Raw genomic sequence first — 19,848 nt, 5'->3', positions numbered from 1 at the left:
AAGCCATCTAAATGCCTGAGACCTGAGACCTGACAGAGAGTCCTCTCTGAAGCCATCTAAATGCCTCTGAGACCTGAGACCTGACAGAGAGTCCTCTCTGAAGCCATCTAAATGCCTCTGAGACCTGAGACCTGACAGAGAGTCCTCTCTGAAGCCATCTAAATGCCTCTGAGACCTGAGACCTGACAGAGAGTCCTCTCTGAAGCCATCTAAATGCCTCTGAGACCTGAGACCTGACAGAGAGTCCTCTCTGAAGCCATCTAAATGCCTCTGAGACATGAGACCTGACAGAGAGTCCTCTCTGAAGCCATCTAAATGCCTCTGAGACCTGAGACCTGACAGAGAGTCCTCTCTGAAGCCATCTAAATGCCTCTGAGACCTGAGACCTGACAGAGAGTCCTCTCTGAAGCCATCTAAATGCCTCTGAGACCTGAGACCTGACAGAGAGTCCTCTCTGAAGCCATCTAAATGCCTCTGAGACCTGAGACCTGACAGAGAGTCCTCTCTGAAGCCATCTAAATGCCTCTGAGACCTGACAGAGAGTCCTCTCTGAAGCCATCTAAATGCCTCTGAGACCTGAGACCTGACAGAGAGTCCTCTCTGAAGCCATCTAAATGCCTCTGAGACCTGAGACCTGACAGAGAGTCCTCTCTGAAGCCATCTAAATGCCTCTGAGACCTGAGACCTGACAGAGAGTCCTCTCTGAAGCCATCTAAATGCCTCTGAGACCTGAGACCTGACAGAGAGTCCTCTCTGAAGCCATCTAAATGCCTCTGAGACCTGAGACCTGACAGAGAGTCCTCTCTGAAGCCATCTAAATGCCTCTGAGACCTGAGACCTGACAGAGAGTCCTCTCTGAAGCCATCTAAATGCCTCTGAGACCTGAGACCTGACAGAGAGTGTGTTCCTCTCTAAAGACCTGAGACCTGACAGAGAGAGAGTCCTCTCTAAAGCCATCTAAATGCCTCTCCCCAACCTGAGACCTGACAGAGAGAGAGTCCTCTCTAAAGCCATCTAAATGCCTCTCCCCAACCTGAGACCTGACAGAGAGAGAGTCCTCTCTAAAGCCATCTAAATGCCTCTCCCCAACCTGAGACCTGACAGAGAGTGTCCTCTCTAAAGCCATCTAAATGCCTCTCCCCAACCTGAGACCTGACAGAGAGAGTGTCCTCTCTAAAGCCATCTAAATGCCTCTCCCCAACCTGAGACCTGACAGAGAGAGTCCTCTCTAAAGCCATCTAAATGCCTCTCCCCAACCTGAGACCTGACAGAGAGAGTGTCCTCTCTAAAGCCATCTAAATGCCTCTCCCCAACCTGAGACCTGACAGAGAGAGTCCTCTCTAAAGCCATCTAAATGCCTCTCCCCAACCTGAGACCTGACAGAGAGTGTCCTCTCTAAAGCCATCTAACTGTCCTAGAAGGATGAAGCCTCACACCTGAGACCTGACAGAGAGAGTGTCCTCTCTAAAGCCATCTAAAGGCCTCTCCCAACCTGAGACCTGACAGAGAGAGAGTCCTCTCTAAAGCCATCTAAATGCCTCTCCCCAACCTGAGACCTGACAGAGAGAGAGTCCTCTCTAAAGCCATCTAAAGGCCTCTCCCCAACCTGAGACCTGACAGAGAGAGAGTCCTCTCTAAAGCCATCTAAAGGCCTCTCCCCAACCTGAGACCTGACAGAGAGAGAGTCCTCTCTAAAGCCATCTAAAGGCCTCTCCCCAACCTGAGACCTGACAGAGAGAGTGTCCTCTCTAAAGCCATCTAAATGCCTCTCCCCAACCTGAGACCTGACAGAGAGAGAGTCCTCTCTAAAGCCATCTAAAGGCCTCTCCCCAACCTGAGACCTGACAGAGAGAGAGTCCTCTCTAAAGCCATCTAAATGCCTCTCCCCAACCTGAGACCTGACAAGAGAGAGTGTCCTCTCTAAAGCCATCTAAATGCCTCTGAGACCTGACAGAGAGAGTCCTCTCTAAAGCCATCTAAATGCCTCTCCCCAACCTGAGACCTGACAGAGAGTGTCCTCTCTAAAGCCATCTAAATGCCTCTCCCCAACCTGAGACCTGACAGAGAGAGAGTCCTCTCTAAAGCCATCTAAAGGCCTCTCCCCAACCTGAGACCTGACAGAGAGAGAGTCCTCTCTAAAGCCATCTAAATGCCTCTCCCCAACCTGAGACCTGACAAGAGAGAGTGTCCTCTCTAAAGCCATCTAAATGCCTCTGAGACCTGAGACCTGACAGAGAGTCCTCTCTGAAGCCATCTAAATGCCTGAGACCTGAGACCTGACAGAGAGTCCTCTCTGAAGCCATCTAAATGCCTCTGAGACCTGAGACCTGACAGAGAGTCCTCTCTGAAGCCATCTAAATGCCTGAGACCTGAGACCTGACAGAGAGTCCTCTCTGAAGCCATCTAAATGCCTCTGAGACCTGAGACCTGACAGAGAGTCCTCTCTGAAGCCATCTAAATGCCTCTGAGACCTGAGACCTGACAGAGAGTCCTCTCTGAAGCCATCTAAATGCCTCTGAGACCTGAGACCTGACAGAGAGTCCTCTCTGAAGCCATCTAAATGCCTCTGAGACCTGAGACCTGACAGAGAGTCCTCTCTGAAGCCATCTAAATGCCTCTGAGACCTGAGACCTGACAGAGAGTCCTCTCTGAAGCCATCTAAATGCCTCTGAGACCTGAGACCTGACAGAGAGTCCTCTCTGAAGCCATCTAAATGCCTCTGAGACCTGAGACCTGACAGAGAGTCCTCTCTGAAGCCATCTAAATGCCTCTGAGACCTGAGACCTGACAGAGAGTCCTCTCTGAAGCCATCTAAATGCCTCTGAGACCTGAGACCTGACAGAGAGTCCTCTCTGAAGCCATCTAAATGCCTCTGAGACCTGACAGAGAGTCCTCTCTGAAGCCATCTAAATGCCTCTGAGACCTGAGACCTGACAGAGAGTCCTCTCTGAAGCCATCTAAATGCCTCTGAGACCTGAGACCTGACAGAGAGTCCTCTCTGAAGCCATCTAAATGCCTCTGAGACCTGAGACCTGACAGAGAGTCCTCTCTGAAGCCATCTAAATGCCTCTGAGACCTGAGACCTGACAGAGAGTCCTCTCTGAAGCCATCTAAATGCCTCTGAGACCTGAGACCTGACAGAGAGTCCTCTCTGAAGCCATCTAAATGCCTCTGAGACCTGAGACCTGACAGAGAGTCCTCTCTGAAGCCATCTAAATGCCTCTGAGACCTGAGACCTGACAGAGAGTGTGTTCCTCTCTAAAGACCTGAGACCTGACAGAGAGAGAGTCCTCTCTAAAGCCATCTAAATGCCTCTCCCCAACCTGAGACCTGACAGAGAGAGAGTCCTCTCTAAAGCCATCTAAATGCCTCTCCCCAACCTGAGACCTGACAGAGAGAGAGTCCTCTCTAAAGCCATCTAAATGCCTCTCCCCAACCTGAGACCTGACAGAGAGTGTCCTCTCTAAAGCCATCTAAATGCCTCTCCCCAACCTGAGACCTGACAGAGAGAGTGTCCTCTCTAAAGCCATCTAAATGCCTCTCCCCAACCTGAGACCTGACAGAGAGAGTCCTCTCTAAAGCCATCTAAATGCCTCTCCCCAACCTGAGACCTGACAGAGAGAGTGTCCTCTCTAAAGCCATCTAAATGCCTCTCCCCAACCTGAGACCTGACAGAGAGAGTCCTCTCTAAAGCCATCTAAATGCCTCTCCCCAACCTGAGACCTGACAGAGAGTGTCCTCTCTAAAGCCATCTAACTGTCCTAGAAGGATGAAGCCTCACACCTGAGACCTGACAGAGAGAGTGTCCTCTCTAAAGCCATCTAAAGGCCTCTCCCAACCTGAGACCTGACAGAGAGAGAGTCCTCTCTAAAGCCATCTAAATGCCTCTCCCCAACCTGAGACCTGACAGAGAGAGAGTCCTCTCTAAAGCCATCTAAAGGCCTCTCCCCAACCTGAGACCTGACAGAGAGAGAGTCCTCTCTAAAGCCATCTAAAGGCCTCTCCCCAACCTGAGACCTGACAGAGAGAGAGTCCTCTCTAAAGCCATCTAAAGGCCTCTCCCCAACCTGAGACCTGACAGAGAGAGTGTCCTCTCTAAAGCCATCTAAATGCCTCTCCCCAACCTGAGACCTGACAGAGAGAGAGTCCTCTCTAAAGCCATCTAAAGGCCTCTCCCCAACCTGAGACCTGACAGAGAGAGAGTCCTCTCTAAAGCCATCTAAATGCCTCTCCCCAACCTGAGACCTGACAAGAGAGAGTGTCCTCTCTAAAGCCATCTAAATGCCTCTGAGACCTGACAGAGAGAGTCCTCTCTAAAGCCATCTAAATGCCTCTCCCCAACCTGAGACCTGACAGAGAGTGTCCTCTCTAAAGCCATCTAAATGCCTCTCCCCAACCTGAGACCTGACAGAGAGAGAGTCCTCTCTAAAGCCATCTAAAGGCCTCTCCCCAACCTGAGACCTGACAGAGAGAGAGTCCTCTCTAAAGCCATCTAAATGCCTCTCCCCAACCTGAGACCTGACAAGAGAGAGTGTCCTCTCTAAAGCCATCTAAATGCCTCTGAGACCTGACAGAGAGTGTCCTCTCTAAAGCCATCTAAATGCCTCTCCCCAACCTGAGACCTGACAGAGAGAGTGTCCTCTCTAAAGCCATCTAAATGTCTCTTCCCAACCTGAGACCTGACAGAGAGTGTCCTCTCTAAAGCCATCTAAATGTCTCTCCCCAACCTGAGACCTGACAAGAGAGAGTGTCCTCTCTAAAGCCATCTAAAGGCCTCTCTCCTACCTGAGACCTGACAGAGTGTCCTCTCTAAAGCCATCTAAATGCCTCTCCCCAACCTGAGACCTGACAGAGAGTGTCCTCTCTAAAGCCTCTCTAAATGCTTCTCCCCAACCTGAGACCTGACAGAGAGAGTGTCCTCTCTAAAGCCATCTAAATGCCTCTCCCCAACCTGAGACCTGACAGAGAAAGTGTCCTCTCTAAAGCCATCTAAATGCCTCTCCCCAACCTGAGACCTGACAGAGAGTGTCCTCTCTAAAGCCATCTAAATGCCTCTCCCCAACCTGAGACCTGACAGAGAGAGTGTCCTCTCTAAAGCCATCTAAATGCCTCTCCCCAACCTGAGACCTGACAGAGAGTGTCCTCTCTAAAGCCATCTAAATGCCTCTCCCCAACCTGAGACCTGACAGAGAGAGAGTCCTCTCTAAAGCCATCTAAATGCCTCTCCCCAACCTGAGACCTGACAGAGAGAGTGTCCTCTCTAAAGCCATCTAAATGCCTCTCCCCAACCTGAGACCTGACAGAGAGAGTGTCCTCTCTAAAGCCATCTAAATGCCTCTCCCCAACCTGAGACCTGACAGAGTGTCCTCTCTAAAGCCATCTAAATGCCTCTCCCCAACCTGAGACCTGACAGAGAGTGTCCTCTCTAAAGCCATCTAAATGCCTCTCCCAACCTGAGACCTGACAGAGTGTCCTCTCTAAAGCCATCTAAATGCCTCTCCCCAACCTGAGACCTGACAGAGAGAGAGTCCTCTCTAAAGCCATCTAAATGCCTCTCCCCAACCTGAGACCTGACAGAGAGTGTCCTCTCTAAAGCCATCTAAATGCTTTTCCCCAACTACCTGAGACCTGACAGAGAGAGTGTCCTCTCTAAAGCCATGCATCTAAATGCCTCTCCTCAACCTGAGACCTGACAGAGAGTGTCCTCTCTAAAGCCATCTAAATGCCTCTCCCCAACCTGAGACCTGACAGAGAGTGTCCTCTCTAAAGCCATCTAAATGCCTCTCCCCAACCTGAGACCTGACAGAGAGTGTCCTCTCTAAAGCCATCTAAATGCTTCTCCCCAACTACCTGAGACCTGACAGAGAGAGTGTCCTCTCTAAAGCCATGCATCTAAATGCCTCTCCTCAACCTGAGACCTGACAGAGAGTGTCCTCTCTAAAGCCATCTAAATGCCTCTCCCCAACCTGAGACCTGACAGAGAGAGTGTCCTCTCTAAAGCCATCTAAATGCCTCTCCCCAACCTGAGACCTGACAGAGAGAGTGTCCTCTCTAAAGCCATCTAAATGCCTCTCCCCAACCTGAGACCTCACAGAGAGTGTGTCCTCTCTAAAGCCATCTAAATGCCTCTTCCCAACCTGAGACCTGACAGAGAGTGTGTCCTCTCTAAAGCCATCTAAATGCCTCTCCCCAACCTGAGACCTGACAGAGAGAGTGTCCTCTCTAAAGCCATCTAAATGCCTCTCCCCAACCTGAGACCTGACAGAGAGTGTCCTCTCTAAAGCCATCTAACTGTCCTAGAAGGATGAAGCCTCACACCTGAGACCTGACAGAGAGTGTCCTCTCTAAAGCCATCTAAATGCTTCTCCCCAACCTGAGACCTGACAGAGAGAGTGTCCTCTCTAAAGCCATCTAAAGGCCTCTCCCCAACCTGAGACCTGACAGAGAGAGTGTCCTCTCTAAAGCCATCTAAAGGCCTCTCCCCAACCTGAGACCTGACAGAGAGAGTGTCCTCTCTAAAGCCATCTAAAGGCCTCTCCCCAACCTGAGACCTGACAGAGAGAGAGTCCTCTCTAAAGCCATCTAAATGCCTCTCCCCAACCTGAGACCTGACAGAGAGAGTGTCCTCTCTAAAGCCATCTAAATGCCTCTCCCCAACCTGAGACCTGACAGAGAGAGTGTCCTCTCTAAAGCCATCTAAATGCCTCTCCCCAACCTGAGACCTGACAGAGTGTCCTCTCTAAAGCCATCTAAATGCCTCTCCCCAACCTGAGACCTGACAGAGAGTGTCCTCTCTAAAGCCATCTAAATGCCTCTCCCAACCTGAGACCTGACAGAGTGTCCTCTCTAAAGCCATCTAAATGCCTCTCCCCAACCTGAGACCTGACAGAGAGAGAGTCCTCTCTAAAGCCATCTAAATGCCTCTCCCCAACCTGAGACCTGACAGAGAGTGTCCTCTCTAAAGCCATCTAAATGCTTTTCCCCAACTACCTGAGACCTGACAGAGAGAGTGTCCTCTCTAAAGCCATGCATCTAAATGCCTCTCCTCAACCTGAGACCTGACAGAGAGTGTCCTCTCTAAAGCCATCTAAATGCCTCTCCCCAACCTGAGACCTGACAGAGAGTGTCCTCTCTAAAGCCATCTAAATGCCTCTCCCCAACCTGAGACCTGACAGAGAGTGTCCTCTCTAAAGCCATCTAAATGCTTCTCCCCAACTACCTGAGACCTGACAGAGAGAGTGTCCTCTCTAAAGCCATGCATCTAAATGCCTCTCCTCAACCTGAGACCTGACAGAGAGTGTCCTCTCTAAAGCCATCTAAATGCCTCTCCCCAACCTGAGACCTGACAGAGAGAGTGTCCTCTCTAAAGCCATCTAAATGCCTCTCCCCAACCTGAGACCTGACAGAGAGAGTGTCCTCTCTAAAGCCATCTAAATGCCTCTCCCCAACCTGAGACCTCACAGAGAGTGTGTCCTCTCTAAAGCCATCTAAATGCCTCTTCCCAACCTGAGACCTGACAGAGAGTGTGTCCTCTCTAAAGCCATCTAAATGCCTCTCCCCAACCTGAGACCTGACAGAGAGAGTGTCCTCTCTAAAGCCATCTAAATGCCTCTCCCCAACCTGAGACCTGACAGAGAGTGTCCTCTCTAAAGCCATCTAACTGTCCTAGAAGGATGAAGCCTCACACCTGAGACCTGACAGAGAGTGTCCTCTCTAAAGCCATCTAAATGCTTCTCCCCAACCTGAGACCTGACAGAGAGAGTGTCCTCTCTAAAGCCATCTAAAGGCCTCTCCCCAACCTGAGACCTGACAGAGAGAGTGTCCTCTCTAAAGCCATCTAAAGGCCTCTCCCCAACCTGAGACCTGACAGAGAGAGTCCTCTCTAAAGCCATCTCTAAATGCTTCTCCCCAACCTGTAACATCCAATAGATTACTGTCTGCTGCTCCATTCGTCTCTCTCTCTCAAACTATTAACAGAGTTCGATATTCAATCACCGGTGGATGACTCCATCTCCTCCTGTGCACTCCCAGTGAGAGAGAGAGAGAGAGAGAGAGAGAGAGAGAGAGAGGGTGTGTGTGTGTGTGTGTGTGTGTGTGTGTGTGTGTGTGTGTGTGTGTGCGTGCGTGCGTGCGTGCGTGCGTGCGTGCGTGCGTGACCTCAGCTAGCAGAGAGCAAGTTGCAACTCAGGAATACTCAGAAAGCCGCACAAACAGCCAATTTGCACTTGAAGATTGAACATTGATCAACAGTCACAGGGTCCGCCTTCCGCCCAGCGGGTTAAACCTACCTTACAGACGGCAGGCCAGAGCCTGCCTTCCGCCCAGCGGGTTAAACCTACCTTACAGACGGCAGGCCAGAGCCTGCCCATGCTCTGTTGTCAGTGGTATGACGCATACTCACATTTATTACTTAACCCATTTAGGCCTGAGATCAGATTCTAAAAATGTCTTCTACATCCTGACAGTTTTCTGAAAAAGCTATAGCTATGTCAGTCGTTCTTCGATTTTTCAAAAATAGCAGACCTACAAGCTCGTAGATCTGCTATTTTTCAATAGCTAAAGCATAACATAATGCGAACACCAAAAGGGGTTCCCGCACAAAATGCGTTAAGTAAAAGTAACAATACCACATTGTGGAAATAATCTGTTACAGGTAAAAGTCATTGTTTTACTCGAGTACAAGTACAAAGGTTATTGGCGTCACAATGTACTTAAAGTACCAAAAGTAAAACGTACTCAATACACAATAAAGACAATTTCAAAATGTGAAGGAAAAAAAAGATCTGCTATTTTTGAACAACATGCTATTTTAGAAACAATTTTTTTTTGAAAATAGCAGATCTACAAGCTCCACGTGGGTTAATCTGCTTTTTTTGAATGGCTGAGGTATAGAATATAGGGTTTGCATCTATAATAAAAATCTGCAAAGTATATTGAGAAATGGAAATAAAGGAAAAAGCACCTCAAAGTTGTACTTTGTAAGTACAGCAGTAGAGTAAATGTTCTTAGTTACTGTCCATGTCCAGCTGCCTATTAAGTAGTACTTTTGAGGTATTTCTATTTCCAATATCCAATACTTTTAGTTCTGCAAGAAAATATGATGTACTAGTAATTCCACTTGGGCGCGCGGTGGGTGCTGCGAGGTGATTCTATTATTACAGAAAGTTCCAAGAGACCTTGGGCATGAATAGCTTAACCCATTTTGTGCGGGAACCCCTTTTGGTGTTAGCATTATGTTATGCTTTAGCTATTGAAAAATAGCAGATCTACAAGCTCATAGCGCGCCACCGAGTGGCGCGCTACGAGCTTGTAGGTCTGCTATTTTTGAAAAATCGAAGAACAACTGACATAGAAACATAGCTTTTTCAGAAAACTGTCAGGATGTAGAAGACATTTTTAGAATCTGATCTCAGGTCAAAATAGCTTAACTGCTGCGATGAATAGACAAGTAGTTTCAAAAGAGAATTGCTGATAGATTCAAAGGGCCAATATAGTGTTTTGAAAACGCAATTCAACTGATAAGAACATGGTAAACCCCACATCAATGACAGTCATTCAGATTTCATGAGGAACTGTACACTAAAAAAAGAAAGAAAGTATAAACTGTTAAATTCTTTAGCATCTTTGCTTGGGGAGGAAATTACTGCATGTCCCCGCCGCTATATTGTACATAACTAAGCCAACGCACCACAGAGGTGTGCAAGAGTTTACAGGCTGTGGTCCTTTCTGTGACGATAATTGACACCAAAAAAAAGCTGTGGGAAGGGGACCCTGCTGCTAAGAAGACGCACCTACTGTACATTAACCCATTTTGACCTGAGATCAGATTCTAAAAATGTCTTCTACATCCTGACAGTTTTCTGAAAAAGCTATGTTTCTATGTCAGTCGTTCTTCGATTTAAAAAAAATAGCAGACCTACAAGCTCGTAGCGCGCCACTCGGTGGCACGCTATGAGCTTGTAGATCTGCTATTTTTCAATAGCTAAAGCATAACATAATGCTAACACCAAAAGGGGTTCCCGCCCCAAAATGGGTTAACTAGATTTCTCTCTAGGTCGTCCTCAGACGAGTCCTCCATCGTCGCTTCCAGTCATCCCGGTTCTCCATCCATACGTCTGGCCAGTTCGTTGGTGCTTTGCTCTCCTGTGTCTTTCTTGAGTACATCCACATATGTTAATGTGGGACGCCCTCGTGACCCGGTGCCCGTGTGTTGGTTCCCACAGCATTAGTTTGCTGGCTGGCAGCTCTTGGTGTCTTTGGCAGTAGCCTGCTACTCTCATTGCGCTGGCTGCGATTTTCTGGCTCCATACACTGGCCATGCCGTTCAGGGCCCTCCATGTAATAAGTGCCTTCCTCACTTTAAGATCTCGCTCCGTTGAGTTTGACCATGAGCCCAAATACTTGAAGCCCTTGACTTCCTTCAGAGCAGAGATTTGACAGAAACTCCCGTCTTGTATAATCACTGTGTGGATTCTCAACCTTTTCTGGATCAGGGCCACACTTTAACCCATTTTGGCCTGACGTCGAAATTTTAAAAATGTCTTCAAAATCCTGACAGTTTTCTGAAAAACCTTATGTTTCTGTATCAGTGGTGCTCAATATTTCAAGTCAAGAACCCCACAAATGATATGTAACATGCCTCCGCCCCCCCCCCCCCCCCCCCCCCATCTGAAAATATGTTGTTCCAGGGATCTCCCCAGAAGCAATATATATATATATATATATATATTCAAAGATTTGAGGCACATTTTCACGATTAAAAAAAAAAAATATTCTTGTGAGCAATGTTTAGCTGTACATGACACTGTGGGTTTGTTTACACGGCTGCCGTGTTTGGAATGCGGCATAAACATCAAGCAGCAGCGCCAGCGCTCCGAGCCTTTGATTAGCCCATTCTGACCTGAGATCAGATTCTAAAAATGTCTTCTACATCCTGACAGTTTTCTGAAAAAGCTATGTTTCTATGTCAGTGGTTCTTCGATTTTTCAAAAATAGCAGACCTACAAGCTCGTAGCGCGCCACTCGGTGGCGCGCTATGAGCTTGTAGATCTGCTATTTTTCAATAGCTAAAGCATAACATAATGCTAACACCAGAAGGGGTTCCCGCCCAAAATGGGTTAGACGGCAGAGCTGTCACTGCGCCCGTCCATCATTACTCAGGAATAACACACGGCTGTGTGAATTCGGTGATTGACCAATCAGAATCAAGCGTTCAACCGAGCGGCGTGATAAGCGGTTATGTGGGGTGTCGAGGCGGTGTCATCATGGTATATTGTCAACGAGAATGATGCAACACTCTGCCTGCGCAGCAAGCATGCATAATGCATGACAGGTGGCTCGTTCTCTCAGTCTGCCCATTTTGACGTTTTCTCACCCGCCTCCTTTTGCCTATTATCTTCTGTGGCCTCGGTCTTCCTTTCCTCACCTCCCTTTATGTGCATCACCTCTCTGTCCGACTCCCTCTTTAGGATCCCCCCCCCCCCCCTTCCCCCTAATTCTCTTTTCCATTTCTATCCATCTTTCTCTCCTCATCGCAGCTGTCAACTTCTCATTCTACCATATGTCCGTCTTTGTCCGACTCTGTTAGGTGCAGTACATAGTTTAGACATTGGTCATTGGTTAGACCAGTCATTAGTCCTACAACCTATCTCAAACCCTCACCCTAACCCTAACCTCCCACGGGGCAGCACAACTAAACCTAACCTTAACCCTCTCCCAACCCTTAACGCACCCCCCTCACCAACCTTAATCCGGTCGTCTTAACGCACCCCTCACCAACCTTAACCCTCTCCCAACCCTTAACGCACCCCTCACCAACCTTAATCCGGTCGTCTTAACGCACCCCTCACCAACCTTAATCCGGTCGTCTTAACGCACCCCTCACCAACTTTAATCCGGTCGTCTTAACGCACCCCTCACCAACCTTAATCCGGTCGTTTTAACGCACCCCTCACCAACTTTAATCGGGTAGTTTTAACGCACCCCTCACCAACCTTAATCAGGTCGTCTTAACGCACCCCTTACCAACCTTATCTAACCAATGACTAGTCTAAACTAAGTATGCACCCCGTTACAGTCGCTCTTTTTCTTTTCCCATCTCTCGCGTTCACCCTCTACTCTCTTGTGTGCTCATTCCTAATAAAGTTGTCTATTTCGGTTTTAGGACAAAAGCTCTAGTGCTCTCTACAGATAAACCTCATACAGTATGTCAAAAACTGTAACAGAAATCTACAAGCTCAAAACGCATCCCTTCCCCATATTTTGAGCTTGCAGATCTGCTACTCTTGTGACACACTGTAGTAATATGTACGATCAAGTAGGGTGTTAAGTGTGTGAGCGCCCGTGTGCACGCCGCGTGCACGTCGGATAAAAAAAAATCTAAAAAAATAATAATAAAAAAAACACCTAGTTTGTTTTTCAATTTTTGAATAAAAACATAATATTACGTTCTGGCACAGGAGGGTTGTGCTGCTAGAAACGGATTAAAACGTTTTGGCACAGAATGTGTTTAAAATATGTAGAAATGAGTTTTGGTGCGTGTCACCTACGTACCTTTCTTGTCTGCACTGAGGGAGTGGAGCAGCTTCTCCTGCCTGTCTAGGCGCTGCAGCAGCACACTCTGCTCAGAGTCTCGGCTCTCTCGCAGGGCCTTCAGCTGATCCCTGGTCTGCTGCTGCTGCTGCTTCCTCAGCCGGCGCTCACGCGTCTCCCGCTCGCGCACCTCCTCGCACAGCCAACGCAGCTTGGTCTGGGGGTTTTTATATGGGGGAGAAGAAAGGCAAACAAGCAGGGTGTGAAGATGTTACATTACGGTATTATTAGTTCATGATCGTTTTATTTATTTATTTGTTTGTTAATTTATTTATTGATTTTTTGTAATATTAACCCAGTAAGACCTGAGAGGACCCAATTCTACAAATATCGTCTAAATCCCAACAGTTTTCTGAAAAACCTACGTTTCTATATCAATGGTTCTCAAACTATTTCATGTCAAGGACCCCCAAAAATTGGCCATCGACGTGTACCCATCTGACAATATGTTGTTCCAGGGACCCCTTCCCAGAAGCAAAGATATGAGTTAAAATGTTCGCTGTGAAAGAATATGTATTCAAAGGTTTGCACACATTTTCACTATTTTTCCAATAGCTAAAGTTTAAAATAATGGTTAAAGTGGTTAAAAGCTAACGTGACACAGGTGCGTTCCAGGTCTTAATAGAATGAGTTCTCAAAACTATTTTGTGTAAAGCAGTGGTTCCCAAAGTGGGGTACGGGGACCCCCAGGGGTCCTTGAGGGAGTTCCAGTGGGTCCCAGCTAAATGATAGTTTGGAACCAAATGAACCCTTGTGGGTCTGTAACTCAGAGTGTAAAAATTGAATTTTGGTTCCATTTGTACACTCTCAGAGTTAAATTAACATAGATTTTACAATATAAATTGGGGTCTCAGAGATATAAATGCCATTCAATGGAGGTCCGTAGCCTATTGCATATCAAACTGGGGGTCCTTGAAATCAAACTGGTTGAGAATCACTGCTAGAGCCGTACAAATCTTCTCTTATGGGGGTCCCTGGCATATCTTTTCAAATGGGGGTCCGTGGGCTAATTAGTGTCAGTCTGGGGGTCCTTGACATGAAAAAGTTTGGGAACCACTGGTGTAAAGGACCCCCAAATTGATATGCATTTGGCCGTGGACCTCAATTTGAGGAGATTTGTCAACCTTATTTGAAAATAGCTCACGTTTGCGTTCTGATTGTTTCTGACAGGTCCACCATGACCCCACGACACCTGCCAATCTCACAGACATTTCTTTTACACGTCGAAATGTTCTCTGATACGTTTTCAACTTGACCTGAAACCAGACCCTGGCGAAGGTAAAACGTCAATTATACAACAGGTCGTTTCGAGGAAGCAATCCGATTGGTTGAAACGGCTTTCTAGCCGTGCTTTAAATCTCGATATTGGAACACCTAATAAAAACAAATAATTCAGCAGTGCTTTTCTCCCAGAGTGCAGTAGACTCGGCGGCTAGGCTAGCTGGTTTCTTGGGACATTTGTGGTCGTAGTGGCTACATCCGTCATTAAAAAGATATTATTTTTCAGCGATTATCTTCGTTTTAAGGGTAACTGTTGTATAATTGCAATATTACACTCGAGGCGAGGGTGTTCTTTATCGTCATTAATGCACTTCTGCCATGTCCGCAATGCACCGCAGGCAGGCATTAATGACGATAAAGAACACCCTCTCGTGAAATATTGCTTAAGTCATCCACACGCATGCAAGGAAGAACAAGGACATTCTCATCTGCCTTGGTCAACCGTTTACAGGGCAGATTTCCTGATGCCCTCTGCAATGCTTTAGAGCCTTTCTGATCGAAATCAAACAACATCATTATGTTTGATTTGCATAAAATGTAACTCTCCAGACAATCTGACCTTCATTATCAATGTTAAATTATGGGCGCATTCTCTCTTAGGTTGATTTTTTATTCTATTAGGGCAAACAATCATTATAATATTTATAATCGTTATTATTTGATCGTGCATAAATCTCCCCAGATAGTCAGAAATCATCTCACCTTCATTATTAATGCAAAACCATTGACTCATTCTCTCTTAGGTACAGTACAGTATTATTCTAATTAGCAGCCTCTCATTCTCTCTTAGGTTGTACAGTATTATTCTAATTAGCAGCCTACAGTATAAGACAAAAAAAGCAATGGTGTTTATTTTTACAGTCTGGCAGTGGGCGATCACACGTACTAGCCTTGGGGAGAAAATAATCTACAGTAAGTGATCAAAAACAAAACAACAAGGGAAACATTTCTTAAGTGAACTTTTTTTTTAAACTCAAATCTTTGCTTCTGGGGAACAACATATTTTGAGATGGGGAGACCCGCAGCCAAATGCATATCATTTTGGGTGGTCCTTGACCCCACTGCTTATAGCAACACCAGTAAGACGCCTAAGGGCGAGGTCGCGTGCATGGCACGCATCCGCCTCGTTGACGGCAGACTGCTGGGCGAGCGCTGGCGCTTTGGCATGGGAGGGATAGATCAACATGGAATGAATTCTGTACTGGCCATATATAAGGAGCATGTCTTGAGTGTACAGGGTTTGATGAGGTCAGATCAACATATGGTGGCAGCGGTGGCCGAACGGATAGCGGAGCGGTCTTGATACCGGAAGGTTGCCAGTTCGAATCAGCGGTCCGACACGTTAAAATTACCACCGCTGAAGTGCCCTTGAACAAGGCATTGAACCACTACGATGAAATGTGTTCTATGAGCAGGGCCTGGCTGGAAACAAGTTCTTGAGCTTAGCCCAGATACCCTGGGTAAATATAGTAATCATTTCATTTCATTTCATTTCATGGAATGTCAGAACAGGTCAGCTCCATATATGGAGATCCAAGGGTGGTAGTGGGGACATTCTCTTGAGTGTACAGTCAGGGTTTGATGAGGGCCGGGCCTTAATTTTCAGGCCTGTTGAGAACTCAACAGCGTGCCGGTCGTGGCTTTGGGGCGGGCCCGTCTAGAGTTTGAATGGACAGGTATCAGTCAAAAGGGAGACATCGAAGAGGAAGGATGGATGGGGAGGGTTCAACATATGGAATGTCAGAACCTGTTCTGACATTCCATATGGGCTTCCATATGGGCTTAATTGCGACAGCAGATCTAATTTACAGTACTATGACATCAGATGTCATAGTGATGTCACGAGACCTGGGCACCATATACAGGGGCTTTCCCATGTATGGGGATTTTGAGTGATACAGTGACGGGAATTGCACGTTTTCATAGTAAATATGCCCTTCGGTCACAATAAGGATATAGAAGACATTTGTAGAATCGGCCTCAGGATTTAAGGCTTTACAGATGGCATGCCCTGATTGTTGTACTTTTTCTGTTTCTGTCCATGTGTCTATGGAGGTAACATTACTCTAATAGACCCCCAGGTGTGGTTAGAATATTCAAATATTTCTTCCCTGTGTAATTGTGTTTTCTCGAAAGGCCCAATCGAGGCACTCCATCACGACACTCCATCTTTAAGGAGAGACAGAGGAGACGATTCTAATCTCAAGGCGATTCGGACCATAGATAGACGACTGATGAAATGGCGCAGAGCTGTATGTGACAAATTAAAGGATTGAATTGAAGAGGCTATTTGACGTGAGAAACAAGTATAAATCAGGCATCGTTACAGGGTGATCATAGGAGGCTGTTCGTCTTCACTGTGATTCAAGTGCATTCATCATGCTGCCCTGATGATGCTTAACCCATTTAGGCCTGACGTCGAAATTTAAAATATGCCTTCTAAATCCCGACAGTTTTCTGAAATACCCATGTTTCTATGTCAGCGGTTCTCAAACCTATTCATGTCAAGGAACCCAAATATATATGACATTGGCCGCCGACCCCCATCTGAAAATATGTTGTTCCAGGGACCCTCCCAGTAGCAAAGATTTGAGTTAAAAACTCTCTGTAACAATATATTCAAAGATTTTTCAAAAATAGCAGACCTACAAGCTCGTAGCGCGCCACTCGGTGGCACGCTATGAGCTTGTAGATCTGCTATTTTTCAATAGCTAAATTATAACAATGTTTAAAACGCCAAAAGGGGTTCCCGCCCAAAATGGGTTAATGCCAACGCCTCCTTCCTAGCCACTTCATTATCCGAAGCGCAGCGCAGAGAGAGCTCTTTTGTGGGCAATTGCAACGCAGATCCTTGGATGATGGCCAGCCTAATTCCTTTATTCATTTTTTCTTCTTAATTTTAAGAAAAGAGGAGACACGGAGACAATACATTGAAAATTCAGTGAGCTATTATGCCGACTGCATTATGTATATAGGCCAGGGCAATGAATACTACCACCAATGAGAGCCAGACTGATATATTGGCCAATCAAATATTTATGTGAGTGTTTAAATTGGCATTGAATTTTTCATGCATCTTTTTTTTTTGGGGGGGGGGGGGTATCTGGTCTGAGGACAGTCCATACGAGACGACACCACACCACATTCTAGTTTGAGAAAAAATAAATAAAAATAGCAAAATATTTTGCATTTTCAAACATTTCAAAAATAGGAGATCTACAAACAGCAGTTAGCACTGGGCATATAGCTTTATCTAATTCAGGGGTTCCCAAACTGTGGTGCGTGCACCCCTTGTGGTGCGCGGACGCACTCTAGGGGGTGCGTGACATGAAAAGGGTATAATGGCGATTTTATGGTGATATTTAACACAAACGGCAAAATCCTGTAAAACACTGTTGTAAGGAGATGTATAGAGCAGCTGTGGGAGTATACAGCAGCTGCATGTCTCTCAGTGCACGGACATTAACATAATTTTCAAGAAGTCCCATGGCACCAGGAACGCCTTTTAGGTGCTTTGGGGCTTTGTATTAATTCATAATCGTCTCGCTAATATTTACCGTAAAGCGGGGCTCGCGGTCGCTAGGCAACGCTCGGCTCGGTGTGTTTTGCTCTCCCCAAGATGGCGGCCCGCACACAATAGTGGGGCCGCTGATCTAAACAGCCATTCTTCTCTGAATTACGGCTTCGATTGAGCCGGTTTGAACAACGCGGCTCAATACTAAATTGTTGTTACCGCGTGGTTAAAATATTAATGCTTCTGAAGACTCTTAAATAGACGATGATCACATTAGCTATAGCCGATTCTCGCTAGCTGTTTTTGGGGGACCATAAGCGGTCTTGTTTTCCACGTGAAATAGAGCGCTGTCTACGGTGGCGGTAGCCGACAGCGCCGGGGGTTTTAGTGGCGCTCTATGAGTTAATCATCATATTTCTGAATAAATTAAATGGATGCAATAACTTATGCAAGTTAATAAGTTGCAACTGCCAACTGCAGGGCATAAGATACTTTATCTCTTAATCCCTGATCAATCAATTACCAGAAATGCAATCAATGAGCCAGATTTCTACAGAGATCAATTATTTTGTTCAGGTCTAAAACATAGATATCAAACTAGACAGGTAAGCTCAGGGTATTTGGAACTTCCAAAACCAAATACAGAAACACTTAAAAAATCTGTTATTCATAGAGCCACCCAACAGTGGAACTCATTATCTGTTAATATAAAACAAATCAAAAGTAAATACTATTATTGGGAGAGGTCACACAATTGGACTGATGTGCTTTTGTACATGATATTGCTTTTGTACATGATATTTAACCTACATTATCTATACATCTTTGGCATTCTAATGTAATTGAACTTAGATTTAGACAGACAATGTGTCAGTTGTTGCTTGTATGTATATGGTATTGTATGTTGTTTTTATGTTGTGATGTTTTGTGACCGTGCCAAATTCTAATTACAGGTCCAGAGGCGCCGTGCTTTTTCAGTGGCCGGCCCCAAACTCTGGAACTGTTTGCCCCTACACATTAAGTCTGCCCGCTCCTTAGAGGCTTTTCAATCTTTGCTTAAAACACATATTTTCTCCCTGGCATTCAATGTTGTTTGACCTAGTTAACCTGTCTAAATACTTGTGTTGCTTCAATGTTGTTTTACTATATTGTTTGTGTTGATTGTATGCTTGTTATATGTTCATGTACAGCACTTTGGTTGACCTTCTAGTCTTTGTAAATGTGATCTATAAATAAAGTTTGATTTGATTTGATTTGTGTGGACCGCAGGAAGACTAGCGACCGTAGCAGTGGAAGCTAATGGGGATCCGAAGAAAGAACAGGAATAAGAATAAGTCCATCATCAATATGAAGGACTGCCCTGCAGTCTTTGCATTGATTCTGAAATGCAGTTTGTTGTTTCCACCCAGTTCTAGACCCTTCAATGAATTGAGAACTCTCCCGAATCTGTATCTGTGTTTATAAAAAAATAATAATAATCATTCAAAAGTCGGAGGTCTGTATGGTACAAGATGACAGGCCAGCAATCACTCAAATCAATCAATCACACAACATGGCACAAACGCCTCATTCCAAACTCTATGCAGCTTGTGCAAGGACGCGCTGTGATTGGCCAGTGCACTTGTACAAGGACGCTCTGTACCCGACCCAAGGACCCGACTGCCAGTATAGCTACTTTGAGTGGCAGTCTGGGCAAACACACATGATTTACTATTCGCAACTCGAAGGCCCTGAGTCGGCTCAGTCGAGCTACGCAACATTGGACACGGCAACTGGCTCGCTTTAGCTCACTCGGTGGTGTCTCATGTGGCTCAAGTTAGCTTGAGACGACGGGCCTCCGTCGCGGTCTATAGCCCATAGAGTTATATATTTAGGTCTAGTCCAAGCCGTATAGAGTTTAGAATGTCGCAGCACAAACCGACGTGTTAGTGTCGTCATACCTTGGTTTCTGCTAGCCAGCAAGGGGGTTCCTTCACGAGTCCAGGTTTCTGCGAGATAGCCTACAGTATATGAAAACACAAGAGAGAGGAGATAGATTGTGTTTTAAGTTGGGTGGGCTTCGGTTAAGGTTTGAAAAAGACTACGGAAGACAAAGCAGTTTGAATGTCAAATAGGGCATTGCCAGTGAGTGCAATTATGATTACGTATACAAACTATACATGTAGTCTCTCCAGACAGACTGTTGACTCACGAGGGCGCTGTTTTTCCTTTGTTTTGCCAATGGGTTCCCAGATTGGTATACAATACATGTAATATGTACTAACTACAGCACATACGACTTCAAGAGGGACAACGTGTGACAGATATAAGCCGATGGATATAAGTCAATAATACACTATCAAAGTCCTAATTGGTTTCAGTGGTGTGTCCTGTGGTACACAGTCACACCATGGCAATAATAATCACACTGTATATTAGACTAGCACAAAAAGCACGCATGCACACACACACACACACACACA

The 19,848-nt window shown here is 46.1% G+C and overlaps 1 protein-coding gene across 1 annotated transcript in view; it reads right to left on the bottom strand.

The window, feature by feature from the left end:
• The window catches only part of cep128 (centrosomal protein 128), a 102,422-nt gene that overhangs the window by 14,606 nt on the left and 67,968 nt on the right, over window positions 1-19,848 (bottom strand). The window contains exons 20-21 of the mRNA XM_079526846.1: window positions 19,327-19,386; window positions 12,553-12,748 (exon numbers count right to left, since the gene is read on the bottom strand). Coding sequence (XP_079382972.1) covers window positions 12,553-12,748; window positions 19,327-19,386 — 256 coding nt within the window. The remainder of the gene's footprint in view (window positions 1-12,552; window positions 12,749-19,326; window positions 19,387-19,848) is intronic.

The sequence above is a fragment of the Electrona antarctica genome, assembly GCF_951216825.1.
Source record: "Electrona antarctica genome assembly, chromosome: 17".
Lineage (NCBI taxonomy): Eukaryota > Metazoa > Chordata > Actinopteri > Myctophiformes > Myctophidae > Electrona > Electrona antarctica.
This window is presented reverse-complemented; position numbering and strand designations above follow the sequence as displayed.